The sequence below is a fragment of the Crocodylus siamensis genome, chromosome 3 (genome assembly GCF_052110815.1).
Source record: "Crocodylus siamensis isolate JL-2025a chromosome 3, ASM5211081v1, whole genome shotgun sequence".
Classification (NCBI taxonomy): Eukaryota; Metazoa; Chordata; order Crocodylia; family Crocodylidae; genus Crocodylus; species Crocodylus siamensis.
In genome coordinates this window covers 143089169-143114593 of record NC_143397.1, presented here as the reverse complement: position 1 = coordinate 143114593, position 25425 = coordinate 143089169, and the positions used below count along the sequence as shown (strand labels likewise).

The 25425-nt window shown below is 40.8% G+C and overlaps 1 protein-coding gene across 1 annotated transcript in view; it reads left to right on the top strand.

Annotated features, from left to right (window-relative positions):
• The window catches only part of GMDS (GDP-mannose 4,6-dehydratase), a 583437-nt gene that overhangs the window by 255673 nt on the left and 302339 nt on the right, over positions 1–25425 (top strand). Inside the window, exon 7 of the mRNA XM_090039384.1 lies at positions 18755–18882. Within this exon, the coding sequence (XP_089895510.1) occupies positions 18755–18882 (128 nt within the window). The remainder of the gene's footprint in view (positions 1–18754; positions 18883–25425) is intronic.

Here is a 25425-nt window from a genome sequence, read left to right as displayed (position 1 = left end):
CCTTACAGAACCTGGTTGGCTCTCCTGGATAATTTACATATTTTTCTAAACTTTAGCTTCTATATAGAGTATATAGCCTTACTTTTGCTCTTTCATGAATACCAAACAGGAGGAAGAAGTTGGTAAATTAAGGTCTTGATTCTACAAATAGTTTTGCATGGAAGTAGTCCTGTTAATTCAAGTTTTGCAGAATCTGAGTTTAACTTTGAATGAACATCTTGGCTAATTAAGCTTTTTCAAAATCAATCTTTGTTCAACACTGAGAGGAGAAGTAAAACTTCTCATATTGGCATAGTGATGGAAGTCCCTGGTTTGCCTTAAGTGCCATGGTATCTGACACATTGCAGAATCCTTCAAATTCCTAGAACACATTGAATGTTTAGGTTCAAGAAACAGTTTCAAAAGGTCACTGTTCTATAATTCTTCACTTCTAAAAGTAAAACTTCTCATTTACTTAATGTTACTAAGTTCATAGTTTGCAGTAACATGGGTGTAATTTTATTGAGTGCTTACAGACATGAAAAAAACAAACAAACAGCACTTTACTTTCAGCTTGGCGCACCCCCACACTAAGCTCAGCGCATGGCCAGGAGAGGCATTGTGTTAGTTTGACCCAGCTTGCCCAAGGTCTGTATAAATCAGGCACTTCAAGTGTACCTTTTTTGTGCTTTTATTGATTAGCTGATTGAATCAGCTTTAGGTAAAAACACCAAATTTTGTTTTTTCATATCTGTCATTGCCCATTATCTTTTTACTGTAGAATACTTACATATGGGAACCTGAATTCAAAATTGCTTATTCTAAAAATAAAAGGAAAGTTGATTTCTGTGCTACCAGTACCACACTAGATTGCAATACCTAACCAAATGAAAATATTACAATTTTTGGAGAAAAAAAGTTATAGGAAAAATCTGCTACTGTGGGTGCGCAGTTTACAGCGATGTAGATTAATTTGCTGTGCGATAAAGCATTCCCACCTGTATATGCTGCAGTAATCTAATTTATTGCAATATTGGGCTGCAGTAATCTAATTAATTCCATCATAAGGCAGTAGTGCCGGGGACAGTACTGTTTTATGGTGGAGTAAATAAGTGCAATTAAACGTGTGTGTAGATGCTGACTGCAGACGTAGTTTACACCTGGTCAGCCCAGGCAGCAGGGGGCCAGACTCTTGCCTGTCAGTTGGCACGTGGCTCCGCACTTGTGGCATGCTGATGCCCCAGCCAGCCCCTCTTCCACCCAGCGCTACCACCCAGAGCCTGGGGCTGACCCCTGTGCCCTCTGCCAGCACAGGCCTGCTTCACTCTGGCTCAAATTGCTGCTGTTACTCCAACTCAAACTGCTCCCGAGTTTATTTAAACTGCTTGCTTTGTATTCATTACATGTGTAGATTTACCCTGTTTTTCTATTTTTACTACACTACTATTTTAAAAAAGAAAGACAGAAACCTTATTTAAAAGGTAAGGTACATGATTTTTGGTACCCTCCTACTCTCCCTCTGCCCCCCCCCCCCAAAAAAAAAAAAAAGACTTAAATAACAATTACATGGCCCAGAAGTGTTTTATTATAGAGTTTTATCATATGATTATTTGCAAAGAAAAGAGAATCCATACACAGGGAAGGGATGAGATGAAGGGCATGGAGGCCATGAAGGGCATTTTTACATATGCAAGCGCCGCAGCACCGGGCACTTTGAAAAGTGCCTGGTGCTGTGACACTTGCAGTTGCATAAGCGGCATATCATCGCTTGAGAAAATGGCAGCAGTGTGCTTTTGAACTTAAACACATAGAAGATGCTTTTGTTCAAAAGTGCACTGCTGCCATTTTCCGGTGTGCTGACATGCGTTTTACCCCTTATACAACTGCATGTAGCGCAGCACGGTTGACATTGGCTTTTCTTGATTAATCGAGTCTGCTCAGATTAATTGAGTCTCCTCCAAAGCGGCGGATCTCTGGCGCATTGCAGGACAAAAAATATATGTGTATAAATGCCCAGAGTTCCTGGAAGGAGGTAATCTCACTAGAAGCCACAGGTGTTCCATGCCAAAGGTAATAGAGCTCTGTGTTTTATTAAATATTCTTGGTTCCCTTTCCCCATACAGGTTTGGAGCTTGATACAGCTACAGCCAAAGGAAGTCCTTGAAGCAAGATTCCAGGGGAAGTGAATTGTTTCTAGAGCTTGTTTACCTCCATAGAGATTAGGACTAGAAAGACATAATCTCTTCATTCTTGTTGCAATGTATGGGAAACTCCGCAGTTCTTCACAGTTATTCTCATCCCTTTGGTCCCTTCTCTCAGGGAAAAGCTGTAATTATTCTTATCACTAGCCTTGATATGGGGAAACCATACGATTGCATAAACTTGAAAATGGGTTTAACAAATGTGAAGAACCAAAAAGCTCCTAAATGCAGAACTGATTTCCTAATAGATGTATTCTGTACGATAACAATTGCTAAAGTGTTTACTCACAGGCAAAAATACTTAAATGGCCTCCTTAATCTCTAATTATTATTGCCCTTTGAGCTTGACCTCTCTTGATGTTTTCTATAAACAATTTAAAGAATAAATGAAGTATTAGAAACAGTTATTATAGAGCAGGAAAATTTATTTGCTTTCCTTGGGTGAAAAGATATCATTTATAAAGGACTGATTACACTCATCTGTTTTCTGGGTAGCCTATAAGTTTACTTTATCATGGCAAGGGAGAATAACAGAGAAATTGTGTCATGGGAGCAAAGTAAGATATTGTAGCGGTAGGAAATCCAATTGCCTTGTTTTACAGCCATTTGTCTTGTCCATAGACTTGGTCAAATGACAGTTTGGATCAAAAGTATTTAAAAGGTTTTCCTGCTTTACAGTAATGAGAACAACAGAGACTTTTATGTTGTAGGAGGTTCTTATAAGGCCTTTCCTTCTTTAATATGGTTATCTGCCAGTGCATTTTTATTAAAAGCAGCTTCATATAATAAATTATATAAAATGGCTCTGCTTGGCTTCTTGACTGTCACTAAGGTTATGAGTCAAAAAAAGGGGGCTGGAGAAAAGCTTTTATTCTATGAAACTTAACCATGAAGGTCATCAAACAGGAGCTTGAGAACATTGATAGCTAACTTTGTCTTTCTTGTGTATTTTTTTTAAAGATGTCAGTCTGTATCTATAATAAAATGCTGGGGAACATGGATGCAATCCATCTTTGAGCCTGAGCCTCTTCATATTTATTCAAGTATAAACCAGCAAGTGGCTGTGTTGTAATTAATTGAGAACACATAGATACCAAACCTTCATACATGAGATCAGAATCAGGGTTGTTTCTACTCCAGCAGTAGCATTACTAGGGGTGGATGAGCAAGGCATCAGCCCCCAGGCACCAACTTAGGAGGTGTGCCAGAATCCCCCGCTCCTAAGGTGACCACCTTTTCAAAATGAAAAGGCAGGACACATGCCCGCCTCTCTTCCCATGTCCCCTTCTGCCAGTGGCATGGCTGGAGCAGAGCCAAGCCCAGTGTGGGTGCAAGCAGGCTGCATACTGTGGGCTCAGGGCTCCCCACCCTGCTGCCTTTCCCTTGGCAGCCTTATGCTGGCCATGCACCCTCTGCCTGCCTGGCAGCAGTGAGGAGCACAACTTCATTCTGCTGCAGCCCCCACCTTTCTGGGTGGGCAGGGATGCTGCACCATGGTGGTGTGGCCAGCACAGGGCTCCCAGGGGGAGAGCAGCAGGGCAGGGAGCCCCAAGCCCACAGTGGGCAGCCCACATCCGCCCCACAGAAATCTGGACTAGCCGCCCTTGGCTCCATCCCACTCCACACCCTGGGCCCTGGACCCATGCACCGCCCTGGCTGGGCAGTGCCCCCAGCCCCTGCCCCACTCCCCTCCTCAACATCAGGGTCCCAATCTATTTCCCTTGGCCCCCCTACAGGGAACTGGATTTTCCATTCAGGATGGCAGCATTCCAGCCTGCAAGGGGCTGCTGGGGGTGGGACGCAGGGGGTGCCACATGCATGTTCATGCCTACACACATGCATGAAGCCTGGAATACAGCTAGGCAGTATGGAAAGCAGCTCCCCACAGGTAAGTCTATGTGGGAGAGGGAGCAGGCAGACCATGCTGTGGCAACAGCACCAGCTGGGGACTCTTTTTGAGTCGTTGGCATACATAAAACTTCTGTGTGCCCCTCTCCTGCTCTCAGCAACACCACAGCTCAAAACCTGCAATATTCTCACCTCCAATTTGCAAGTTCAAGAAGCAGGAATGAAGCCAGGGACTAGTTTTCTCTTAAGTTATCAAAACAACAGGACCTTTTGTCTGCAAAACAACAGGGCATGGGAAGATGTCTGCTTCTCCTCACTCATGTGGCCTTTTCAGTCTCCTCTCCTATCTCCCAGAGAGGCAGACAGAATGGAAGCAGAGGAGCAGTAGGGACGGGAAAGGAGTGCCAGCAGTTGCTCACTTTAGTGACTGGAGAGCAAGCTGTCTTGCACCCAAAATCTGCCAAGCCCAGCTCTGGAGCCCCTGGAGTAAAAGGGGCCTTTTGCCTTTATAGTATATTTAGCAATAAGAGAGGCACAGCCATTTTTACAAGCAGTATTTGATTGGAGGAGGAGGGAGAGAGAATGTTATACACAAGTGTATCTTTCCTTCCCTGTTCTGCTATAAAAATAAAGGGAAGATGAGAGGAGAGGGAAAGGTAGTGATATACTGTACATTTTAGGAAGATAAACAGTATAATAATCCATTTTTCCACTTCTGAGACTGTTTTAGCTATTCCTTAGGGTTTTACATTCATCCTTTATTTTCAAATATATACAATGTGCTCTGTAGGCAGGTGTGATGTATACCAGTGGTTCTCAACTTTTTTGGACTCAAGGACCCCCTCACTCCTGACCTGCAGCCCCCTGGCCCTGCTGGTGCCCCTCACTCCTGACCAACAGGAGTGCAGCCCCCCAGCCCTGCAGTGTATGGGGCAGTGGGGGCATGGTCCAACTGCTGTCACTCTCCTCAGGCCACCCGTGCTGTCCCCCACCCCACCTCCCCTCTGGTGGTGGGTAGAGGTGAGGGCAGCATGGACCCCACCCCAGTCCGGTATAAGTCACACTGCTGACAGCGCAGCTGGTGTGGGGGTCTCAGCAGCATTAGCAATGAGTCTCACAGCCATGCTTCGCCCTCCCATGCTAGGTCCTGCTCACTGGGCCTTAGAGGTGGTTCCTGCCCATGTTGATCTGGACAGGCTGCAGCCCCATGCCCACTATGGGCACAGAAATCTGGGGGGGCACCCAGATTTGCCTGCAGGGTGCAGCAGGGCAGGGTGGCCTGCAGGGAGGAGTAGAGCATGGTGCTGTAGCAGGTTGTGCTGAATGAGAAGATGCATTCAAAGAGCTTGCTGGGCTGCTTCACCAACAGCACTGCAGCGTGCCCCTACAGCTCATACAGTGCCAGGCTCAGGCAGCAGAAGCCCAGCACAAAAAGTGCCTGGTCTAAGCCCCCTGCCTGGTAGCAGTCTGTGCCCAAACACAGCTCTCCCACCTGTTCCCTCAGATGTGGGCCCCCTGAAACCTGCTCATGTCTCTCCAGGAGGCTGCACATTGCCAGTTGAGAACTGCTGATGTACGCTACTCCGCAAAGTACCAAAACCTGAGCAGGAGGTGCGGGATACATCAAAAGCTCAAAATAGATGTTACATGAAGCCTAAATCGCTCTTGAATCAGAATATCTCTGAACCCCAGCTCTTAGCTCAGAATATGAAGGTTGTGTGGGACAGAGGTAGGTTTGCCTCTGGCTCAAGGGAGGTCCCTTGTCATGAGATGACGTATGAAGGTTATGCATGTAAGTTCCAAGCTTTCATGCTCCCATACTGTGCTGCATTTCAGAGCCTGGAGATATCAACAGGCTGTAGCAGTTTTAAAATAATAACTATGAATTTTCTCTGTTTATCTCTGTTCAGTGGGATGACCGTTAAGTCCTTTGTGTTTATTTTCTGATAAGCCCTCATCAGTCCTTTAACTTTAAATCAGGTGTGTTTCTGAATAATATCTGGTAGGAAATTTATTAAATAGTAGGCAGGGTTTAAAAGATTCTCTCATGAATAATAGCCAAAAGGTGGCAGCTACAGTATCCCCAACAAATACACATTATGAATGGTCCTCTTTTAAGACTAGAATTCCTTTAAACATGCCTGTTGGGTTTTGAGTACCTGCAGTTAAATAGTGTTGCTCTTGGCAGGGCTTGGTGAGCAAATGAGGCATAATCTCTCTGATCTCAGTAGTCTGGTCAGTCATCCATGACATTCTCAGTGTCTTTTCTTTCTACACCCTGTCTGAACAGAGCCCATAGCCCAGGCAGCACTCAGTGGGGTTGCCAAAGATCACCATGTGCATTAGAGCAGCAGATGGCAGGACAGTGGAAAATATGCAGCCCCAAGGCTTGGGTTCATGTGGGGTTCAGGCTTAAATTTGACCTATTCCCTACCCCACCCTCCTTCTTGAACTGTCCATTGAGGATGATGATTCTCCATTGCAACCTCTAAAATTAGGGGGTCTGGTTTAAGGGCTAGGTTCTAGATTAGAATGCTATTAAAAAACTCTTATTCTTATAGGTGCTTAGAGTACACAGAAGCTTTTGCTTTTCTTTTAGTCCTGATTTCAGTAGTTTGTATAGAAGAGAACGTGAATAAGATTACACCCAGAAAACTATGTTAAGGAGCATCATTAAGGTTTGCAACCCCAAAGTGACTCAGAAGTTAAGCAACACCAAAATTAAAGTTGCCCATACAAAGTTTATTTGACTGCACTGCATGTCTGTGCTCTGATATAATCCTTAGGTACATAAACAAATACTCTTCCTGCAGTACCTCTGCTTCACTCAGAATTCGTGTTCGTGATGGACTATATTCACTTAATAATCTTCAATATTTTATTTTGCCCTCATTGTGGGGTTACTGCTCACTATTCAAACCCTGCTCTGGAGACAGAATTACTAATTTCCTCATAGGTAGGCCAAATTTTTTGGATAGATGTGATCTTTTATCAGACCAACTGAGTAGTTGGAACAAAGCTTTTGGGCACAATCAGCCTTCTTCAGGCCTAGGGAGTCTCTGCTGTTCTAAGATCTCCAAAGAATGAAAGAAGATAAAAGTGTGATAGGATGTCAGTGAGAATGTAAATAGGTGGAAATTAGGAAAACAAAAGGTAGAGAAGAGAAGGAGGGGAGGAAATGAGGAGAGAAAAAAGCCAGAGGTAGGTAAGAGAGACAAGTGTAGTAGTTTTCCAAGGTAAAAAAGGCTTTCCTCGTGGCTTCTCAGTGCTGCTCATCACTGAAATATCAGAGTGCTTCCCAAACATTTATGAACTTATTTTCATAACAGCCTTTTAATAGCTGCTGCTATCTGTTTTTACAAATGGGGAAAGGGCAAATTTTCAGCTAATTTTGATTGGACAATTGGAGATACCTAGTCTGTTATTTTTCTGGAATACTTAGCATTGGAGCACTTAATGTATTCAAAATAAGTGCTCAGCATTTCTTTAAATTGAACCCCGAGAATCCCTTAATTCAGGCACCTACCAGATAGGGGTCACATGGTTACTAATTGACAGAAAAGTTTTGTTTTGGTGAATTGCCTGACGACACAAGGGGCTCAGTGGAAAAGAAGGGCATAGAATCTAGTTCTCCAAGGCAGCACTCAGCTCTCTGTACCATGAGGCCATTGCTTCTCTCCCTGCAATCCCCTTGATCTTTCAATGCATGCTTTCCATCTTTCACAACAAGTGAAGATCTGTTTCTGCTGATGATATTGGCCTTTGTGGCCCCAATCCTGTCTCTTCCTTATACGCAGACACTGAAGAAAGAACCCTGTTGAATGAAGAATCGAATGAAAGTTGCACAGGGAACTTGCATTCCAACATTTTCTAACTTCGGTGCAAAACTGCAGCCTTAATAATTCAATGTAGCTTTTGCTTGTAAAATATAGATATTGTGTGTGTGTGTGTGCATGCAGGTGTGCATGTATGTATTTGTGCACACGTGGTAGGAAAAATTATGTTAAGAATCTGATTTAAAAGACAAAGCCAGGAAATGCATAACTCAGCTAACATTCTGTCCTTAGCTCACCCCATTGTGGAGGATTATAGTGATCTCCAAACAGCGGGTGATCCAACTGCCTCTTCTGTTCTTAGAGGAAGTATAAATGGGAAATATCACAAAAGCAGGATAACACCGTATTTCAAGAGTCCACAATGAAAAAAATGTATTTTAAGTTTACAAACTGTAATGCAGTCCTAGGTAAAACAGATTGAATTCTGGGCCCCAGTAGAAATTTCACTGAGATGATCTTGATTTTGCTGTTTAATTAAAGTTCTTTACCTTTTAATACAGTTGTTTTCTGTTGTCCCTTCCTGTTCTAGGGGGTAGCATAAGTGGAACTTTCTTTGAACATTTTTGCAGCTCTTTCACTTTGGAATTCACAGCCCAGATTCTCTGCTAGTGCGAATTGGTGCAGATTCATTGGCTTCAGTGGAGCTGCATCTATTTGTGAGGAGAGAAACCTGTGCCTGTTATGGATAACTATTATGAATTCACATTTAAGTAGACATCCACTGCTCATACACTCATATAAATGCAGAGATGACAGACTACCAGTTACCTGATAAAACTTCAGTGAAAATTTCTTCTTCTTAGAGATTATTGAGATATGCAACATCTCACTGAAATTAATATAATTTTCAATAAAAAGCCATAATGTTAACATTTAATCTGTGATAAAAAAATCTTCTAAGTAACTACAAGCACAATTGATGCATACGCTGTCTAGTTTTCTACATAAACAAGTTTTCTGCTTTACAATGGAGATAGAATTCATCACCATTACCAACCATATTACTAATAATTTTGTTGGCTGGTGTGCTGCTGAAAAATATTTAATTGATTTAATCCTTTTGGATGAAATAGACAATAATTAAATTTGAGATGACAGCTTGCACAGAGAATGGAAGTTCCAAGCAATTTAAAACATATGAGTTATACTGTTAATCCTTGGAACTGACAGTGGTGTCAGATATGTACTTTTCACATACATTAGTCTGAGTGCTAAAATGTTGATCGTTCATAATATGTGCTCTAGTTGGAAGATGGTTGCTCCGAGTATTACTAGGGAAATTCATGATCTGTATATATGAGGAAGCTTGGATAGGGATAGTTCTCCCCCTAGCCACAGGGGCCTGAATTACTCAGTCAAGAAGGGAGCGGAGTAATGTCTGTTGCTACTGCTACACATTACATATATTAGACAATTAACTGATGAATCTCGCAATGCTTTTTTAAACCAGCCACACATGCAAAGTAAGACTGGCCACAAGTGCAAAGTAATTATCACACAATTGACTTGGTTAATCGTACAATAAATTGAAACAAGACATGCATGCCAAGTAATTATCACACAGTAAAAATGATTTCCAGTGTTAAAAACAGCCAATCAGCTATAAACTTAGTGCTTGAAAGTGTATAACAACTCTATAGCTGGTTTCTCTCCAGGTTTAATTTAAATGAGTAGCAGGGCCCTGTATGTCAGCCTACCCCACATAACCCAAAGGATAGTTCTTCCTCCTCGTTCACCCTGCATGCTAGAGTTTCCAAGGAACAGATAACTTGTGCTTAACTGGCTGGGAATCACTGTTTGTACAGGGTTAGTTCCTAAATGAAACAATTTAAGTATAGGTAGGTGCACACAGATGTAGTTTCACCAGAAATCTAGCATGGCATATCCACTTAGGGGTCCTGATCCTTTGTATTAAATATGATAACCAACTAATTACTGTTTTATATTTGTTTAATGTACAGTATCCTGAGTTTAACTTTTACTTAACTGTTTAAGGACTGTCAATGATTTTGTGTTCTAGAGCAGGGGTTGGCAACTTAATGATCTGTGGGCAGCAGCTGGCAGGCAGAGCTGTTTACTCTCGCCTGCAGACATGGGGCTTCAGCAGCATTCAGTGCAAGTGGTTTGGCATCAGTCACTTTCCCAGTGCTGCTGTGGGGAAAATCAGTGACAGCGAGAGCTTTCCCTGTGCCACTGTGGGGAGAAGCAGTGGTGGCTGATTCTTAGTGCCCACCAACCTCTGATCTGAACTGGGTCATTCCAACCCAGAGTCTGAAAAGGTTGTTGATCACTGTTCTTGAGGATCATAATTTCTCCTACAGTTATTAACTTCAGTGGGCATTGAGGACCAATTCATTACAGCATGTGTATAGCTTTGATTGTTTAAGTGTATTTAAAGAAATGAATAAGAATACTCAAATGCTACAGTGCGTACCTGTAAGCTCATGTCTCATTTGATGAGACTTTTGCAAGAATTTTTGATGCCTGACCTTTTCCTGTCTGTATATATTTCCTGAGATTAAAATATTTTAATTTAAGAAAAATTGTAGAAAGAACATAGTGATAGAACACTTGTGTGGCAAATGGGGATTGTCAGTCTGCTCTTGTATCCTTTTAAGTAAACTCATATAGCAGGATTTGACCAGCACAAAATACTATAAATCCTAACCATGGAAAATGCAATATTTTTATATTTTTCATGCAATATTCTTTTCCACTGTAAACTTTACTACGGTACTGAAGAATATGCAGTGGTCTCTGACAAGCACCTGCTCTGACTTTCATCATTTTCTGTATTTGCTAAGTGACCAGATCCTAATGTATCTGATCCCACCTAAACATGGGGGGGGGGTTCCCCTTTGAGCTACCTCCTGGCAGCCTTGTGTGTATAAATTTCTCATTATTTTCCTACCAACTTTTACAAAATGAAAAATTCAAACAAATCCAGTTCTCCTGTTTTCCTTCCTCCCAACTCCTGGAGCCCTTTATTACTCAGCCTTAGAAAACCCCTGTCTCTCATGTTATACCCTGCAGCCGTGGAAACCAAAAACTATACCATCTTAGGGACTATGCTGAGGCACTGCATACCTTGCAATCACAAAGGCCCCCAACATGGTCAGGCAGTCCTACTGCATTACGTTTTTGCTTTTACTGTAGCTGTCTAGTAAAGAGCAGAGACTTTGGGCCAGTCTAGTAAAGAGCAGATAAATCCTGCTCCTGTGTCACCTCACTCCCCAACTCACACCACTGCTAGTTCCGTCAGAATTCTCTTAGGTTATAGGTCTTATTTAAATATTAAATGAGGAGTGAAATAAATTGTGTATGAAAGTGTACACCTGGAGCCACAAGCTTAGGTGTGCTATTCTTGGCTCTGATGGTGATTACTTCTGTGACATTAAGAAAATCATTTCACTTTCGTTCCTCAGTTTCTCCAATTACAAAATGAGGGCAATACTCAAAGAATGCCAGTTGAAAAGTACCAAATAAATAGGAAGTGGGGCTAATCATTCTTTGTAAATAACAATTCTGCAATTTTTGTTGAGCTTTTTTAATTTTCATGGGAAAAAGAATGGAAGTGATACACTAATGGGATTTAATCAGTAGTAAAGTACTTTATTGTCATAAAGAGTGTCTTCCTAGTTGTAAATATTTGTTGAAGTTTCCTAAAGTTTCCTAAATTTCCATGGACTTACTTAATGGAGTGGTAATTTTTTTTTACTGTTCTAAGTGTATATTGCAAAAAAAATTAAACACAAAAAAAAACCAAAACAAAGTGTGAAACTCATATTTGCATATGAATAAAACTAAAAAGGACTAGAGAGTATTACAAATAAGATCAGCAATAAGATTAGCATCTTCATATGAAGGATTAAAAAAGTAAGGTCATTTCACCTTCTGTTTCATCTGTTGCTGAGGTCAGAGAAACATTTCCTGTATTGTGCGTGACTGAATAATGAATTGCTTGTGAAGCTTTTCACCACTATCTGAAGTGTCTTTCATTTGTGAAAAACAGATAATGGGACTTGCTGTTCCATAATGGCTATATTTGGTAATCAACTGAACAATGAATGTATCATCTAAATGGTAGAAAGGGAAGGAGTGGAAATGTGCTTTAGTTACAAGTGTCTCTGCTGATATCATTTAATGTAGGGTTAAATAAATAAGGATTTGGTATGTCAGGTTAAAAGTGAAGTTATCGGTGATGCATATAGTTAAGTTTAAGAAGGTGCTGAATAGATCCTATATGAGAAACACCTAAATGCAGCACTGTCCCTTGGCTAATTTAATAATTTAATCACAAATCACACTTTGAAATGAATGACGTTACTTAAAATCAGTGTAAACAGCTGGTGCCTTATTTTCCTTTGATTTATGCTAGCATAGCTCCATTGACTTCAGTGTAGTTTGCTCTTAATTCACATCAGTATAAGCAAGAGGGGAATATGGATTTCTTTTCTGACAGAAACAGTTTCATTATTTAATTTTAATAAGCCATATAAACAAACTAGCTCCTAGGAGAATGGAAATTATGAGTAGTTTAGACTTTGGGGCAATCAAAACATTTTAATGATCTCATTAAATATATCATTTGCAGCATATATGTGTTAAAAGAAATATGTTCCCTTTGTTTAGTAAATGCATCAGGTATAGCATGTGTTTGAACATGCAGGACCTCCATTCCAATCTTTGCCAGAACCTAAGAAACATATGGAGAAAAATTCCCCTTTTTCTCTTGCCAGCATCTGTAGAGACAGAGGCCTTTTTGTCATTAGCCTTCAAGTGTTATCTGCAAAGACTAACAAGAATGAAGTTACTGAAATTTGATAGACTGCATTATTACTGCATCAGCAGACAAAACTCTTGGGGTAGAGGTGATATATTTTATTAGACCAAGTAGATAGTTGCAATTTTTTTTATTAATTTGCAAGCTTTCAGGCCCAAACACTCTTCATCAGGCAAACAAAAATTCAAAGATTGTAAAAATTCTCCCAGGTAGAAATGAAACTTCATATTGCAAAGAAGAAATAAAAGATGTAATAAAAGTTCTCTCTTTCTTACCCAGGAGAACCCCATACCATCTTTTATTTCTCCTGTCCAATATGAAGTTTTGTTTCTGCCTGGGAGAAATTTTACAAACTTTGAATTCTCCTTTGCCTGATGAAGGGTGTTTAGCCATGAAAGCTTGCAAATAAAAAAAATATATATATATTTTTTGCAACTATCTATTTGGTCTAATAAAAGATATGGCTTTTACCTCAAGAGTTTTGTTGGTCTATGCCTCTAGACCAATGCAGCTACCAGCAATATCTCTTATTACTGCATCTGAATTGAGACATATTACTATCAAAGCGTTACTAAGGTGTCTGCCCCTACATGCTATTACAGGAATTGTGATGGATTTTTCCTATGCATGGTATAAGTAATCTTATATTATTATGGAAATTCTGTAGTCAAAGGCCAAAGCTTGGAGTATTATGCTGGCTGTGACACTTTAGTAACAGGTTGTTGAAGTGTATTTAGCTGCAGCAGTTTGAGAGATATTGGGATGGAAAGAGGAATGGTTACTTACCTTGCTGCAATTTGTTCTTCAAGAAGTCTGGACCATGTGGCTTCCACTTCTGATTGTGTATGCTCTTGAAACATAAGAGATGGACCTTCTCAAGGAGAACTACTTCATTCAGATTTGAAAGTACAAGATAGAACACAAGGGATGAAATATTAGTTGCACTGAACTGATGGTCCAGGATTTAAAGTAATGTATATATGGTCCCTGACAGATATTAAAATGATGGTGCAGTTGGGATTGGAGTAATTTTATGCCCTGTCCCAAACATTGCATCTCCTGTCATGCCATTGTAGAGTTTTTATAAAAGCTCCTTTATATCAAATCAATCAAATTATTTTCTTGTAAGAGAACAAATTTGGAGGAACTGCACTGAAATCAATAGCAGCAAAAGTGAGAGCAGAATTTGGTTGCTAGTGTTTGTTTGTTAGTCTTGTTACTGTTTGAGCACAGCAGGCATGTAAAGCAAATGTTTTTTCTTCCAAGCTTCTACAAGGCCTTTCAGTATGTTCTGATACATCCATAAGTATACATGCATGGTCCCACAGTATCCATTGACAAAACAACCTTATAAATTGTATAGGAGTTCAAAAATTGTTCTGAATCTGAAGAAGTGAGGGGAAAGAGCAACACATGCACAATCTCTTTTGCACCCACAGCTGAGTGGTAAATCTAGCATACTTAGCCCCATTTGGGGGAAGAAGGAATGCTTTTCATCACATTCCATCATTTGGTCATTGTACTTCTGTCAGATATCAAGAGCCCAGGGATAGCCTCTCCTGCTTTGACGTTTTGATTAAAAATCAAAATATGTCAAGCTAAAATCACTCAATCAACAGCAATGCATTTTGACTGACTGATAAGTATTTGAACTCTGCAAGTTCATTTTTCTCTAGACGTAAAGGATGAAGGCTGCCTTATGGGCCCCAAAGACTGAGGGAGGAATGCAAAGCCAGGAGACAATGGGATTCTCATATCTCTCCTTTCTTAAAATTCCTTTGTGGTTTTTTTTTCTCTTAATATTTCTCACACTGAAAACCCTTTTTTTAAAAGGGGCCTTCAATTTATACTGACATGGTCAAAAGCACTGCCACAGGTGGTAGCCCTGATGGAAATACAAATACAGGTATCCACAATTGGTGTTTTAACCACTGCATCATATAAACCAGCTCAGAGGCGATCTTAGATGATGCAGTGCCAAGAGCAGATCCAAGGGGCACAGTGGCATAGTTGTACCCCTCTTCCAGAAGGAAGGTCACATGCCAGCAGCTCCATTTGTCCATGGTCCCTGATGCCAAGTTCCCTTGCTGTGTATGGTGTACATCTAGAGCCTCAGGCTGGAGTGGCACACCCACACCTGGGGAACCAAAAAATAAGGAAGGAGAGCCTCCCACTGCTGTCCCCAGCTAATGGATTCGGGAGGCCCCAAGATGACTTCAGCCCTGTTCCAACTGGGGGCTATTAGGAGTAGTTGCATAGGAGGCTGGGTCACTGCTCCCTCCTCCTCCACTACATTTTTCCCAATGGCCCAAAGGCTTCAGGGATACGTGGGGAGCAGGCAGGTAGAAGGAGTGCCTGGAAGTGGAGGGATCACCCACTAATGCTGCAATCCCCAGCCTTGCCCAGCACTTAGGGCAGCTGCTCCCTGCATCAGGAGCACTCAGGACAGTGGAGAAAATGTAGCAGACGAGGGAGCAAGGAGCTGGCGTTTCATGTAGATGCTTCCCACAGCCCCCAGCTGTAGCAGGGCAGGAGTGGTCCTCAGGCTTTCCCTGCCCCTAGGTCAGCTGGAGGCAGAAGTGGAAGCTGGCTTCTGGGTGCTTCTGCTCCCTGTCCACCCTCCACGTATCCCTTATTATTTGGGAGCAGGTGCTGGAAGGGAGCACCTGTCCACTACTATGCTGTACCCATACCCCATGCTGTCACTTACTGAAGTCCCCAGTCAGAGAGGAGCAGGAGCAGCCCTGGGGTTCCCCTGCCCTAGACTTCCTCTGCCTTGGGTCATCTGGGAACAGCAGCAGTAGTAGGCAGATCCCTCTTGCCTGCACCCAGAGCCAACCCATGCTGAAGAGGGGAGGGGGTGCCAAGGGCTGTGCATGTGTGTGTATGGGGAGGGAGGAGTCTTACCCATCTCCCCCAGAAGCTGCCCTTGTGTAGTCTATGGATGAGAGGGAGAATGCAACCTCCCCTGCAGCACTACGGTATGTCCTGCACCCTGCTTTTCAAATGCCTGGATATGTCCTCGTGCAGTGGTTAAAATACCAGCCAGTCAGTCATGCTCCCACCGACACTACTTCCAATAATTTTCTCATGGGAAATTTTAAGAGAAAAAATGCTACCCTAGGTATAGCAGAGTCCTGGAGATCTCTTAAGGAAGAAGGAAGTGAACTATTTCTGTGCCCCAACACTTATTTTGTTTTTAGCACTAAAAAAAAATCTGTAGAACTTTGTATAGATATATAGATGAAATTACTCCATAGAAGAGAGACGTCCTGTCTGCCAAGTTTCAGGTCAAAGCAAATTTTTATGCCCAAATTACAGAGCCCTGGAAATAGGGCTTTATAATGGAAATGCTGACCTCACCTTAACTACTGCGTATGGCTGTAGTGGGCATCATTTTAAGTTCTAGTTATGATGTGCATTTAATGGCATGAGCTCAAGCATGAAGTGTAATAGGATATTTTAAGATACTGTGTTTGAAGATAATCAGTATTTAAACATTATTTATGATCCACATCATTTCAGTGCCTCTGAAACATGTCATTCAATCCTTAGTCTAGGGTCGCATAAAAAAATCATGATCACATATCCCAAACTGAACAATAGCTTAGCTTTCATGCACTGCTTTTGTAACGTGGTACTTAAAATTAGGTCAGCCCATACAGAAGATCTGAAGCATTTTGACTAAGCTTTTACCAGAGTATTGCCATATAGTAATAGTTCATATTTTTCATCTCAAAACTCTCTCACTTCTATTGTTTGGGGTTCTTCATTAAGTACAGATGTATAGCTGTAGATATATAGATAACTTATTTTTGTTTTTTTGTGTATGGCCACTGATAACATTAGCTTCTAGTGGTAATGCCTCCTTATATCCTGCGTAGTAGTGTTGATCATGCTTTAGTCAGTACCATGTTAAACCAGAAAAAATCAACTCTTTTTGTGTTGCCTCTGGAGGTAATAATGCCAAAATGGAGGTTCTTTAACCTAGTAGGTTAAGGCATTAAATCTTGCTGCAGCACAGATGATGATTATAACTTTCATTGTTGATATGGTGAATGGGAATGCTGTGCTGAAAGCTGCTCATTTCACATGTTCTCCCTTGCAGTCTAAAACCTCAGACCATATATTTTAACTCTGTCCCTGAGAAAAAAAAACACTGGTGGTGAAAAGTACCTCTTCTGTTCATGTGGGAAATATAATGTGATTTCAGTGCAAACTTTTGCATTGCCCTGAATAGATTTGGATGACAATTAAAATGTAATAAAACGAAAAGCACCATTACAAATATTAGGAATTCTTGAAGTCTTAAAGCAGTTTACTAACATTATACAAGGAATAAAGGACCTTATGTAAAATCTGCTGTTGACTTCAGTGAGCTCTGCATTCCACTCCAGCTCCATAGCTGTTATAGAGGACTTGGAGCACTTCGCTTTACAAAAATTGCAATAACACAAAAGCCAATTTGACTTTCCCCTGTTTTGGAGTAACACTAGAATAAAATTCTCTTTTTTCCCTTTTTTCTTCTTTTTCTTGTTCTTTTTTTTTTTTTTTTTTTTTTTTTTTTTGGAGTATTCCAACCATGTCACAGAGGATTGGCTGAGGCTTTGATCCTGCAGTGGCCTGTGGATAGGTATCTCTCTATTATCCATACCTGTCACATTCAAGTTTTCACACATGCAGGTTGGGTGAACATAAATTTATGCATGGTTTTGTGTGCATGCCTTTGTAAATCTGATTCTCAGTGTCAAGTAGTGCAGTTGAGATAAGATTTTTTTTTCCACAAGACAAATTCGTAGTCACTAAATTATTTCTTATTTTTTAAATAAATGCACCAGAATGCCATTAAATATTTAGCATTTATATTTAAGATTCTGATTAATCTGTTCCTTGGAATTTTGATTTTTCCATCTTTCCAGTGAGCAGGGTTTGAAAGTAATGTTTCCAAAACTGTTTGGGTTTTTTTTTGTGGGGGAGAATTAAATAGTGCAAAGCAGTACCCATGATTCATTTATTTTTGGACTAAAGGTTATGGTCTGAAATATTGCACAGGATCTCATACAGTAAGTCCAAAGAAAGACCATTTGTTAGACCAGCAGTGTACAAGTGTACCTAATAAAAGCTGAATCATATCACTGAGATGCCTGCGGCACTGGTTTGTTGTTTGAATGTGAATAATCATTTACAAAAAAATTGTGCTTTATTCTGTTAATGCTCCTGGTTTCTATTTAGATAAAGTATGTCTTGTCACTACTCACTTATGTCCTTTGACTCTTTAATTGTCATGTGCTTTTGATTTTAGTGGCATATTAGCGTACTAGTACCATTGGGGTTGTTCAGCCTCAATTCACGAGAGTAAGATCTGTTAACCTCTTCTTTTGAGGAACCAATTGATCAGTTTTTAAAAGTATTGGGATCAGATTCTCATTATTAAACATTAAAAAAGTAAAGGCAAATACTATTTTAAGTAACTCTAAGGGAGCAGAGGTGGCATGTGACTTTTGGAGGGAAACATGCAGAATCCCACTACTTGTGGTAGAATACACTTGTGCAGTTCCCAAACAATAAATTTGGGACTGCTATGTTAATATCTTGCCCAAATTGAGGGACTGAGAATCCCAAATGGATGTATTCTCTTTTCTAGTGAAACAGTAAAACCCTTTGAAGGAAGTTTAATTTTTGGACAGCCATACCAGCAGTTTTATTAATAGACAAAAATTATACGTATATATTTTCTTTATGAAATTGAGGGTGGTCTAAAATGCCTGTCTTCTGTTCTTTATGTAACCTTTTGCATTTGTGTTCAGAAACTGACATTCCAATTGATTTTCCTTGGCCTTATGCCTGGATTGAATACTGAGACAGCAAATTAGGCGTGCTTAAGAAGTCCCACAAAGAAAGATGTTTGCCATGAAAGAGGAGCTAATGTGACTCTTATTTGAAGCATCTTAGCTTACTGAAATGATTAAATGATGGCATTGTATAAGTGAGTTAAAGCACATGGGAGTAAAGACTTGAAAGAAGTTGCCATGAGTAGAGTTTTGGGGTCCTACTAAAGATTGCTCTCAATACATATAAACATGCTGTTATTTCTACTTCCTTTTCAGGGGCTAATTTTGTAACTCGAAAAATTAGCCGGTCGGTAGCCAAGATTCACCTCGGACAGCTGGAATGTTTCAGTCTGGGCAATCTGGATGCTAAGAGAGACTGGGGCCATGCCATGGACTATGTTGAGGTAGGCTATTGGCCATGTGCCCTCTTTGAAATGCTTTCTGTGGTTGATATGTTTAATGGAATAACTTCAGTCAACATGCATGACGTGCAGAGGGGTATCTCATGAATTTTTGCCCACAGAGGCCTGTTAACTTAGTGTTGTTCTCAGTTGCAGACTAGGGAGTTCAATAACATAGTGGTCTACCCCAAGCAAGACCTAAACAGAAAAATAAATCTTTGGGTTTATATTTCTTTCCTGAATTACTCTGTGGGGGGGGACACAACAACTATAAACTGGATCTGTTTTAAAAGGCTTTTTTGCCTATTGTTTCCAAAACTTTTTTTCATTAAGACCATAGCAAGATGCAGTGAAACCAGAATTTAAAGACCTTCTGTATGAGCTGGTGGCCTGTTATCAATCTGGGTTGTTAATGTTATTGGTCTGGTCTGGTCTGTGTAGGAAAGGAGCTTCACATTAATATTATAATGACAAGCATTGTGTATGCCTGTCAGTTTCAAATCAGTTTAAAATATTTTCATACTCTAAATTTATTTCTAGCTGTATATGAGATATATATATATATATATATATATATATATATATATATTTAATTTTTTTTTAACTGTAAATATTGAATTGTAGAGAAATGTGAATGACGTCATAAAATACTGTCTTTTCCCTGGGTGACTCTTGTCCTCATTTTGGTGCTTAAAGTTTTCCTATGATCATCAATAATTCCTCTATGAGAAACAGGATCTGGCTTACCAGTTCATTGGTGTGATTCAAAAAGAGGGCAATTGTTTGTTTGTTTGTTTGTTTGTTTAATATTTTTATTATTTTAATAACAAAACAAAATACAAAACAAATCAGGTGCTGGGATTTCTTTTAATTCTTTATGGGTGGGGTTTTTTCCTTTAAAAAAGAGCTCTGGGGTCTTGATTAAAGCTGTTTACGGAAGCCCCCAGAACTCAACAGTAAGACTAAAATATATCACTAATTTATCCGCTACCTCGATGGACAGTCATGAAAATTAGTGAGGCCTTGCAGTAATAGTGGTAAAATCTTTAAAAAGATGTGGTGCTTCTGTGCATCAAAACTACAAGGTGCATCAAACTATGTGAGTGGGGAAGTATAATTTTGTCAACTGGGCAGTACTTTTGGGCCCAGATTCTGCAATTTAGCATCGTAGATAGTCTGTTATGGTTGTAAACAGAATCACTGATAATACATTACATGATGCATTATATCCACTACTTAGATGGACTCTTTTGTGAGGGACTACAGCATGATTAAGTAACCCTGGAATTGTCCATCATATATTTGCCAGATTTAATTGGGAACTATAATATATTATTTTGTGTATAAAACTATTTAAATAACTGTAAACAGAATATACAATATTTTTAAAAATCACAGTTATCTTATTTTCAATTAAAACCTGACCTTCTAAGATGAGCAGTATTCTAGAAGAATTTCCTTTTTTAAAATAATTAAAAATGACCTAAAATAAATATTGTAGCAAAACATTAATATTGTTACTCGAGTAAAATATTAAAAGAAAATGTGGAACTTGAGTTTCAGTGTGGATATGCAGAACTGAATTCAGCTTCTTCTACCATACTACCAGTCTGCTGTACTTACACCACGTACAAGCATTAGTGTTTCTGCTGGGAGAATCTCTGTTTCCTGGCAGAAATCACAAGTGTACAAAAATTCACACCATTTCTACCAAATCAAAAATGGTGATTTCAGGATTAAAAATAAGTTGACTCCAACCCATTCAAATTGTCTCTTGAGAGAGTTTCTTCTGGGAGAATGGAAATTTGTATGCTTTCCCACAGCTTAAGTCCTCCTATGGAGCTGTGAGGAAAGGCTCCCGTGCTGTCTGGAGACCGAGGTCACCCTGGTCTGGAGAAGGTGTGGAGAGCAGCTGCCAGCTGATTCTTGCTAGCTCTTCACACACCAGGGTCCCTGGAGTAAGAAGCAAGCAGGGGGCTTGTGACACCACTCCCTCTGCTCAGCTCCTGGGGCCTGAGCCCAAGAGCCCAGGGGTTGAAAGAGTCAAACAAAATCCCCTGCCTGCCTTCAGTTATTTCAAAATAATTGAAATAAAAATGTATTATATTCAGCAAAACAATGAACTTCCCATTACACTGACCATCAGATAGAGTGTACTCAGCTGGGGTCCCTACCAGGAACACATGTTGGTGATGTAAATCGCATTCCAGATCTCTCTTAATTTACATGTTTTGGGATTTTTCCCAAATCTTCTGGAAATAATTCCTCACCAGGATAGAGTTCATCATAAGTATCTCATTCCCCAGGGAAGCACCCTTCTGGCTCAAGGGAGAATTATCATCAGTTATTAAATTCCTCAAGTATAGTAAGAATGTGCTTAATCCAACCTTTAAATGGCTAAAAAAAAAGAGAGAATAACTTTAAAATGGAAATAAACAACTATTCCAGGTTTTAATGGACTGGAAAATAGGACTTAAAGATTTAATCTTTAGAGTAAATATATTATATAATGTTAGAAAGCAGGGTCATATTTATAAGCATTTGGGGAGCTTCCTTAAATATATGGCTAAACACAAAGGGATCTGTCTTATCCTCTCCATATGTACTTTTAAATCCCATTGATGTTAATACAAGTAACACATGTGCATATAGGCTAGACCACATACTGTCTTTTTAAATTTCCTTATTAGGGATAATAATAAAAACACAAATATATTCAAGCTATATTTTATAAAATATTACGGATGGAATCTTGGTTTTATTAGAGTCCATGGCAAAATTCCCATGGACTTCAGTACGGACAGATTTCATCCTTATTATTTGCTAGTTTTTGTACTGGTAGTATGAAACATAGCAGGTACTTTGAAACCAATAGGAGTCAGGATTTTCAGGTTCTGATTGCAGGTATTCTACTGACTTGTGTTATGATCTTATGCAAACTGTTTCCTGATTCAGTAACGTACTTAAGCATATGCCTAAATGGAAGTGTCTAGTCACTGTGCTGACTTTATGGTACTCACATACTTAAAGTTAGGCACTTAACAAAGTACCTTTGCTGAGTTGGGTTTAATAACTGTCCTTTTTCAAAGTGTTTTTAAAAATGGAATGTGAGTGGTGGAAGGAAGGAGTGCGTGTGTATGCGTGCGCACACTTAATTTTACCAGTTTTGCTTGGGTGTTAAACCTGCAGTGGTTGAAAGTAGACTTTGAGGTTTTGTGCCAAATGAATGAAATCCTGATTTTCTCCTTTAAAGGGGAAAAATGCGGGAAACAGTGGGTTTCCCCTTGCAGGCTGGCAGAGTTCCAGCCTTCAGGGGGCTGTGGGGAGTGGAAGGAGTGTAGTCAAGCTGGAGGTACCATGCACATGGCCACCACGAAGCCTAGAGAGCAACTCCCCACAGGCAAGTCTGGAGGCAGGGATTGCGGCCCCTAGAGGGATGGAGAGAGAGAATGAGGTGAGCAGGGCTGGGGCTGATGCCTAGCCCGGGTGGTGCATGGGACCAGAATACACGGTGGCAGTGCCTAAGCCAGGAGTGGGACAGAGCTATGGGCAGCTCATCTGTGGGTGCAGTGGGTTGGCTCCCTGCCACTGTGTGCACTCCTGGGTATAGTATGGAAGGCATGTGCCCCCCCCCAGATTTGTGCATGGTGTGGGGGTGGATGCGGGCTGCCCTTGGGGCTCCCTGCCCAACTGCCCTCCCCCTAGGGCCTCCACAGCCCAGTGGGTGGGACACAGTGCAGCAGGGCAGAGTGGACCCAGGCAGAAAGCTTGATGCTGCTGCCATGATCACATGCTGCCATAGCAAGTTGCCCTCTGCCCACCCAGCAACCACGGGGGCAGCATCGGGTTGTGCCCCTCCTTGCTGCCGGGCAGGCAGGGGGTGCCTCAACATGGCAGTGCAGAGCTTCCAGAAGCATCAACGAGTTTCTCCTCCCAACCCTGCTCTGCCCTGCCGCACCAGTTCTCACCTGCTAGGCCACAGAAGCCTCAGAGAAAGGGCAGCAGAGCGGGGAGCCCCAAGACCGCAGCAGACAGCCTGCACCCGCTGCCTCCATTGGGCTCCCCTCCAGCCATGCCACCCATGGGGGAGGGGGAGCCAGGCTCTACGCTTCATTCTGCCGCAGCAGCCACTGTCTCCCGTGGGCAGCAGGTGGGACTTGGAGGCTGCTGCAAGAAGCAGGGGTCTATAGACCCTGGGCCCTGGCCCTGTAGCCCTAGTAGCTGGGGGCCCCCTCTGGCAGGGCTGGGGGAGGCGGGGGGCTGTGGAAGGGGAGTGAGGGGTACCAGCACAGGCAGGGGGCTGTGGGTCAGGAGCGAGGGACACCGACAGGCCTGGGGGTGGGTCCAGGGGGCTGTGGGTGGGGAATAAGGGGTACCAGTAGGGGTGGGAGGGCTGTGGGTGTGACATGAAGGACAATGGCATGGACAGGACACCAGCATCTCAGGGCTGTCAATGCCACAAAGCAGTGGGGGTGGGGAGGTGCAGCTGCAGTTGGCCCCATGTCCTGGTAAGTGAAGGGGGCAGGGAAAGCTCTGATTTTCCATGGTATAAAACCCCAAATCAAATACCAAAAATTATAGGTATTTAGGATTTATTATAGGAATAGAGGTACTGGTAGGCTTCCAAATTGTTTTAAAATTGAAAATATATCAATAAAAGATTGTGTTCATCTGATACATATATATATCATCCAACACATATATAGTGGCTTTTCATTTTAATCATGGAAAAACACAGATCTTGGGGTTTTTAACCAGTGAAGTTGTGTTTTTATCAGAGAATTTGCTATTTTTAAACAGAGAAAACCAGGATCCGTGCTCATTAGTCTGCTTTTACAAGCTTTACCTAGGTGTTCACAAATGGTGAAAACTTGAGACTTTTTATTTTTAATTTTTAATCCCAATTGGTATTGATAAGAGGTAAGAATTGTTTTTAACTTGTTGATAGCCATTTTAATTAATATGAGGTTGATTTATATTTTGCAACTGAATGTGACCTAGTGGAAGGAGTTTGCTCAGACTGTATTATGAATGACAATCAATACTATCAAATTGTTGGGAGGAAAAAAGTAATATATCAACACTGTTGATATATGAATCTTCTGTGTGCCATTTTATTTTGTGAGGATAATTTATACTTTTTATTTGATACAGAACATTAGAATAAACCATCTGCTAGGTATTTTCAAACACAAGTACAATAGCAAGTACTTAACAGCCTATGACTCATTCCCATACCATGTAAAAAACACGAGGCATCATACAAATTTCCTCGCACACAGCCCCCAAGAGAGTCTTATTTCAAATTAATACAGGTTCTCACAAACATTTAACTTGGAGCTCTAAGAAAATACCCATCAATTCATTGCTAACTTTTTATTTCCCAGCAGCCAAACACTGTTAACGCTAAAATCATGATGGGCTATCTGCAAGTGAAGCTATAAAGGAGTCTCCTTCTACGGGAAGCAACAGACATGTTTATTTGTGAAGTTGTAATAGGATAGCTCGCAAATAGAACACAACTTCACCATAAAGCTACTTTGGGGAGAGAGAGTTTGTCTTTCCTCATATTCTTCCGCTCTGATAGTTTCCTCCATGCTAGGCCTAAGAAATGATCCTTTTGTAGGAGTGCTGCCCAAACCTGAGGGCTGTACAGACTGAAGAGATGAGCCTCAGCAGCCAGAATTAGTCATCATAACTCTAATTCCATCTTCCCCCAACCACCCACCTATATATGGATATAATATCATTTCCTTACCTTAGAGATGCATCTTAAAAAACATGTAACCTTTGTGAAATGCTTACATTTGACGTGGATTGATATGACAGAAAAGTCTATAAATAAATAAAAGATTGAAAAACATTCCTAACCAAGGTTTTGGTGACCAGAATAATTTACAAAGAGTTTGCATGTTTTACAGATCTCGTGGGAGCATTCCCTCTTTCAAAACACAGTTACAAGAATTAATATGGACATCAATCCTACGTAGCTCTTAAGCATAGATCTCCTTAGATGCCAGTGTTAAACATGTGTTTTTGGTGCTATGCTGGATTCTGGAAACCTTTAGGATAGAAATGGGTTGCCATTCTTTTATATTTATTTTCATTTAAAAATATACAAAGTAAAAATATAGGTAGAATAATGAATACATATGGAATTAATAAATATAAATGACCATGAGTGAACTCTGATTACATCAGACAGATTATTATAAGAGTATAATTTTTGTACATGGCAAAATGGCAGGGCTATGCTGAGATACCAGAGCAGACTCAACCCCCAACATGTTAGTGAGACGTTCTGCCTGGGACAATCTAACCCACTTCTTGGTGAGGTTAACGTTCATCAGAGCTGGCTTGATATCTCGGCATGCCTCTAGATTGTACCACTCAGCCATACAATGACACACTATATATGAGTAGTACTATTACAGCTTAGTAATAATACAGTGCCAATGCCATTCATGAATAAAGTAAACAGGAAAATCCACAACACTTTTCCAAATGATCACCTTAAGCATTTTAGAAATGAAAAGCAAAATCTAG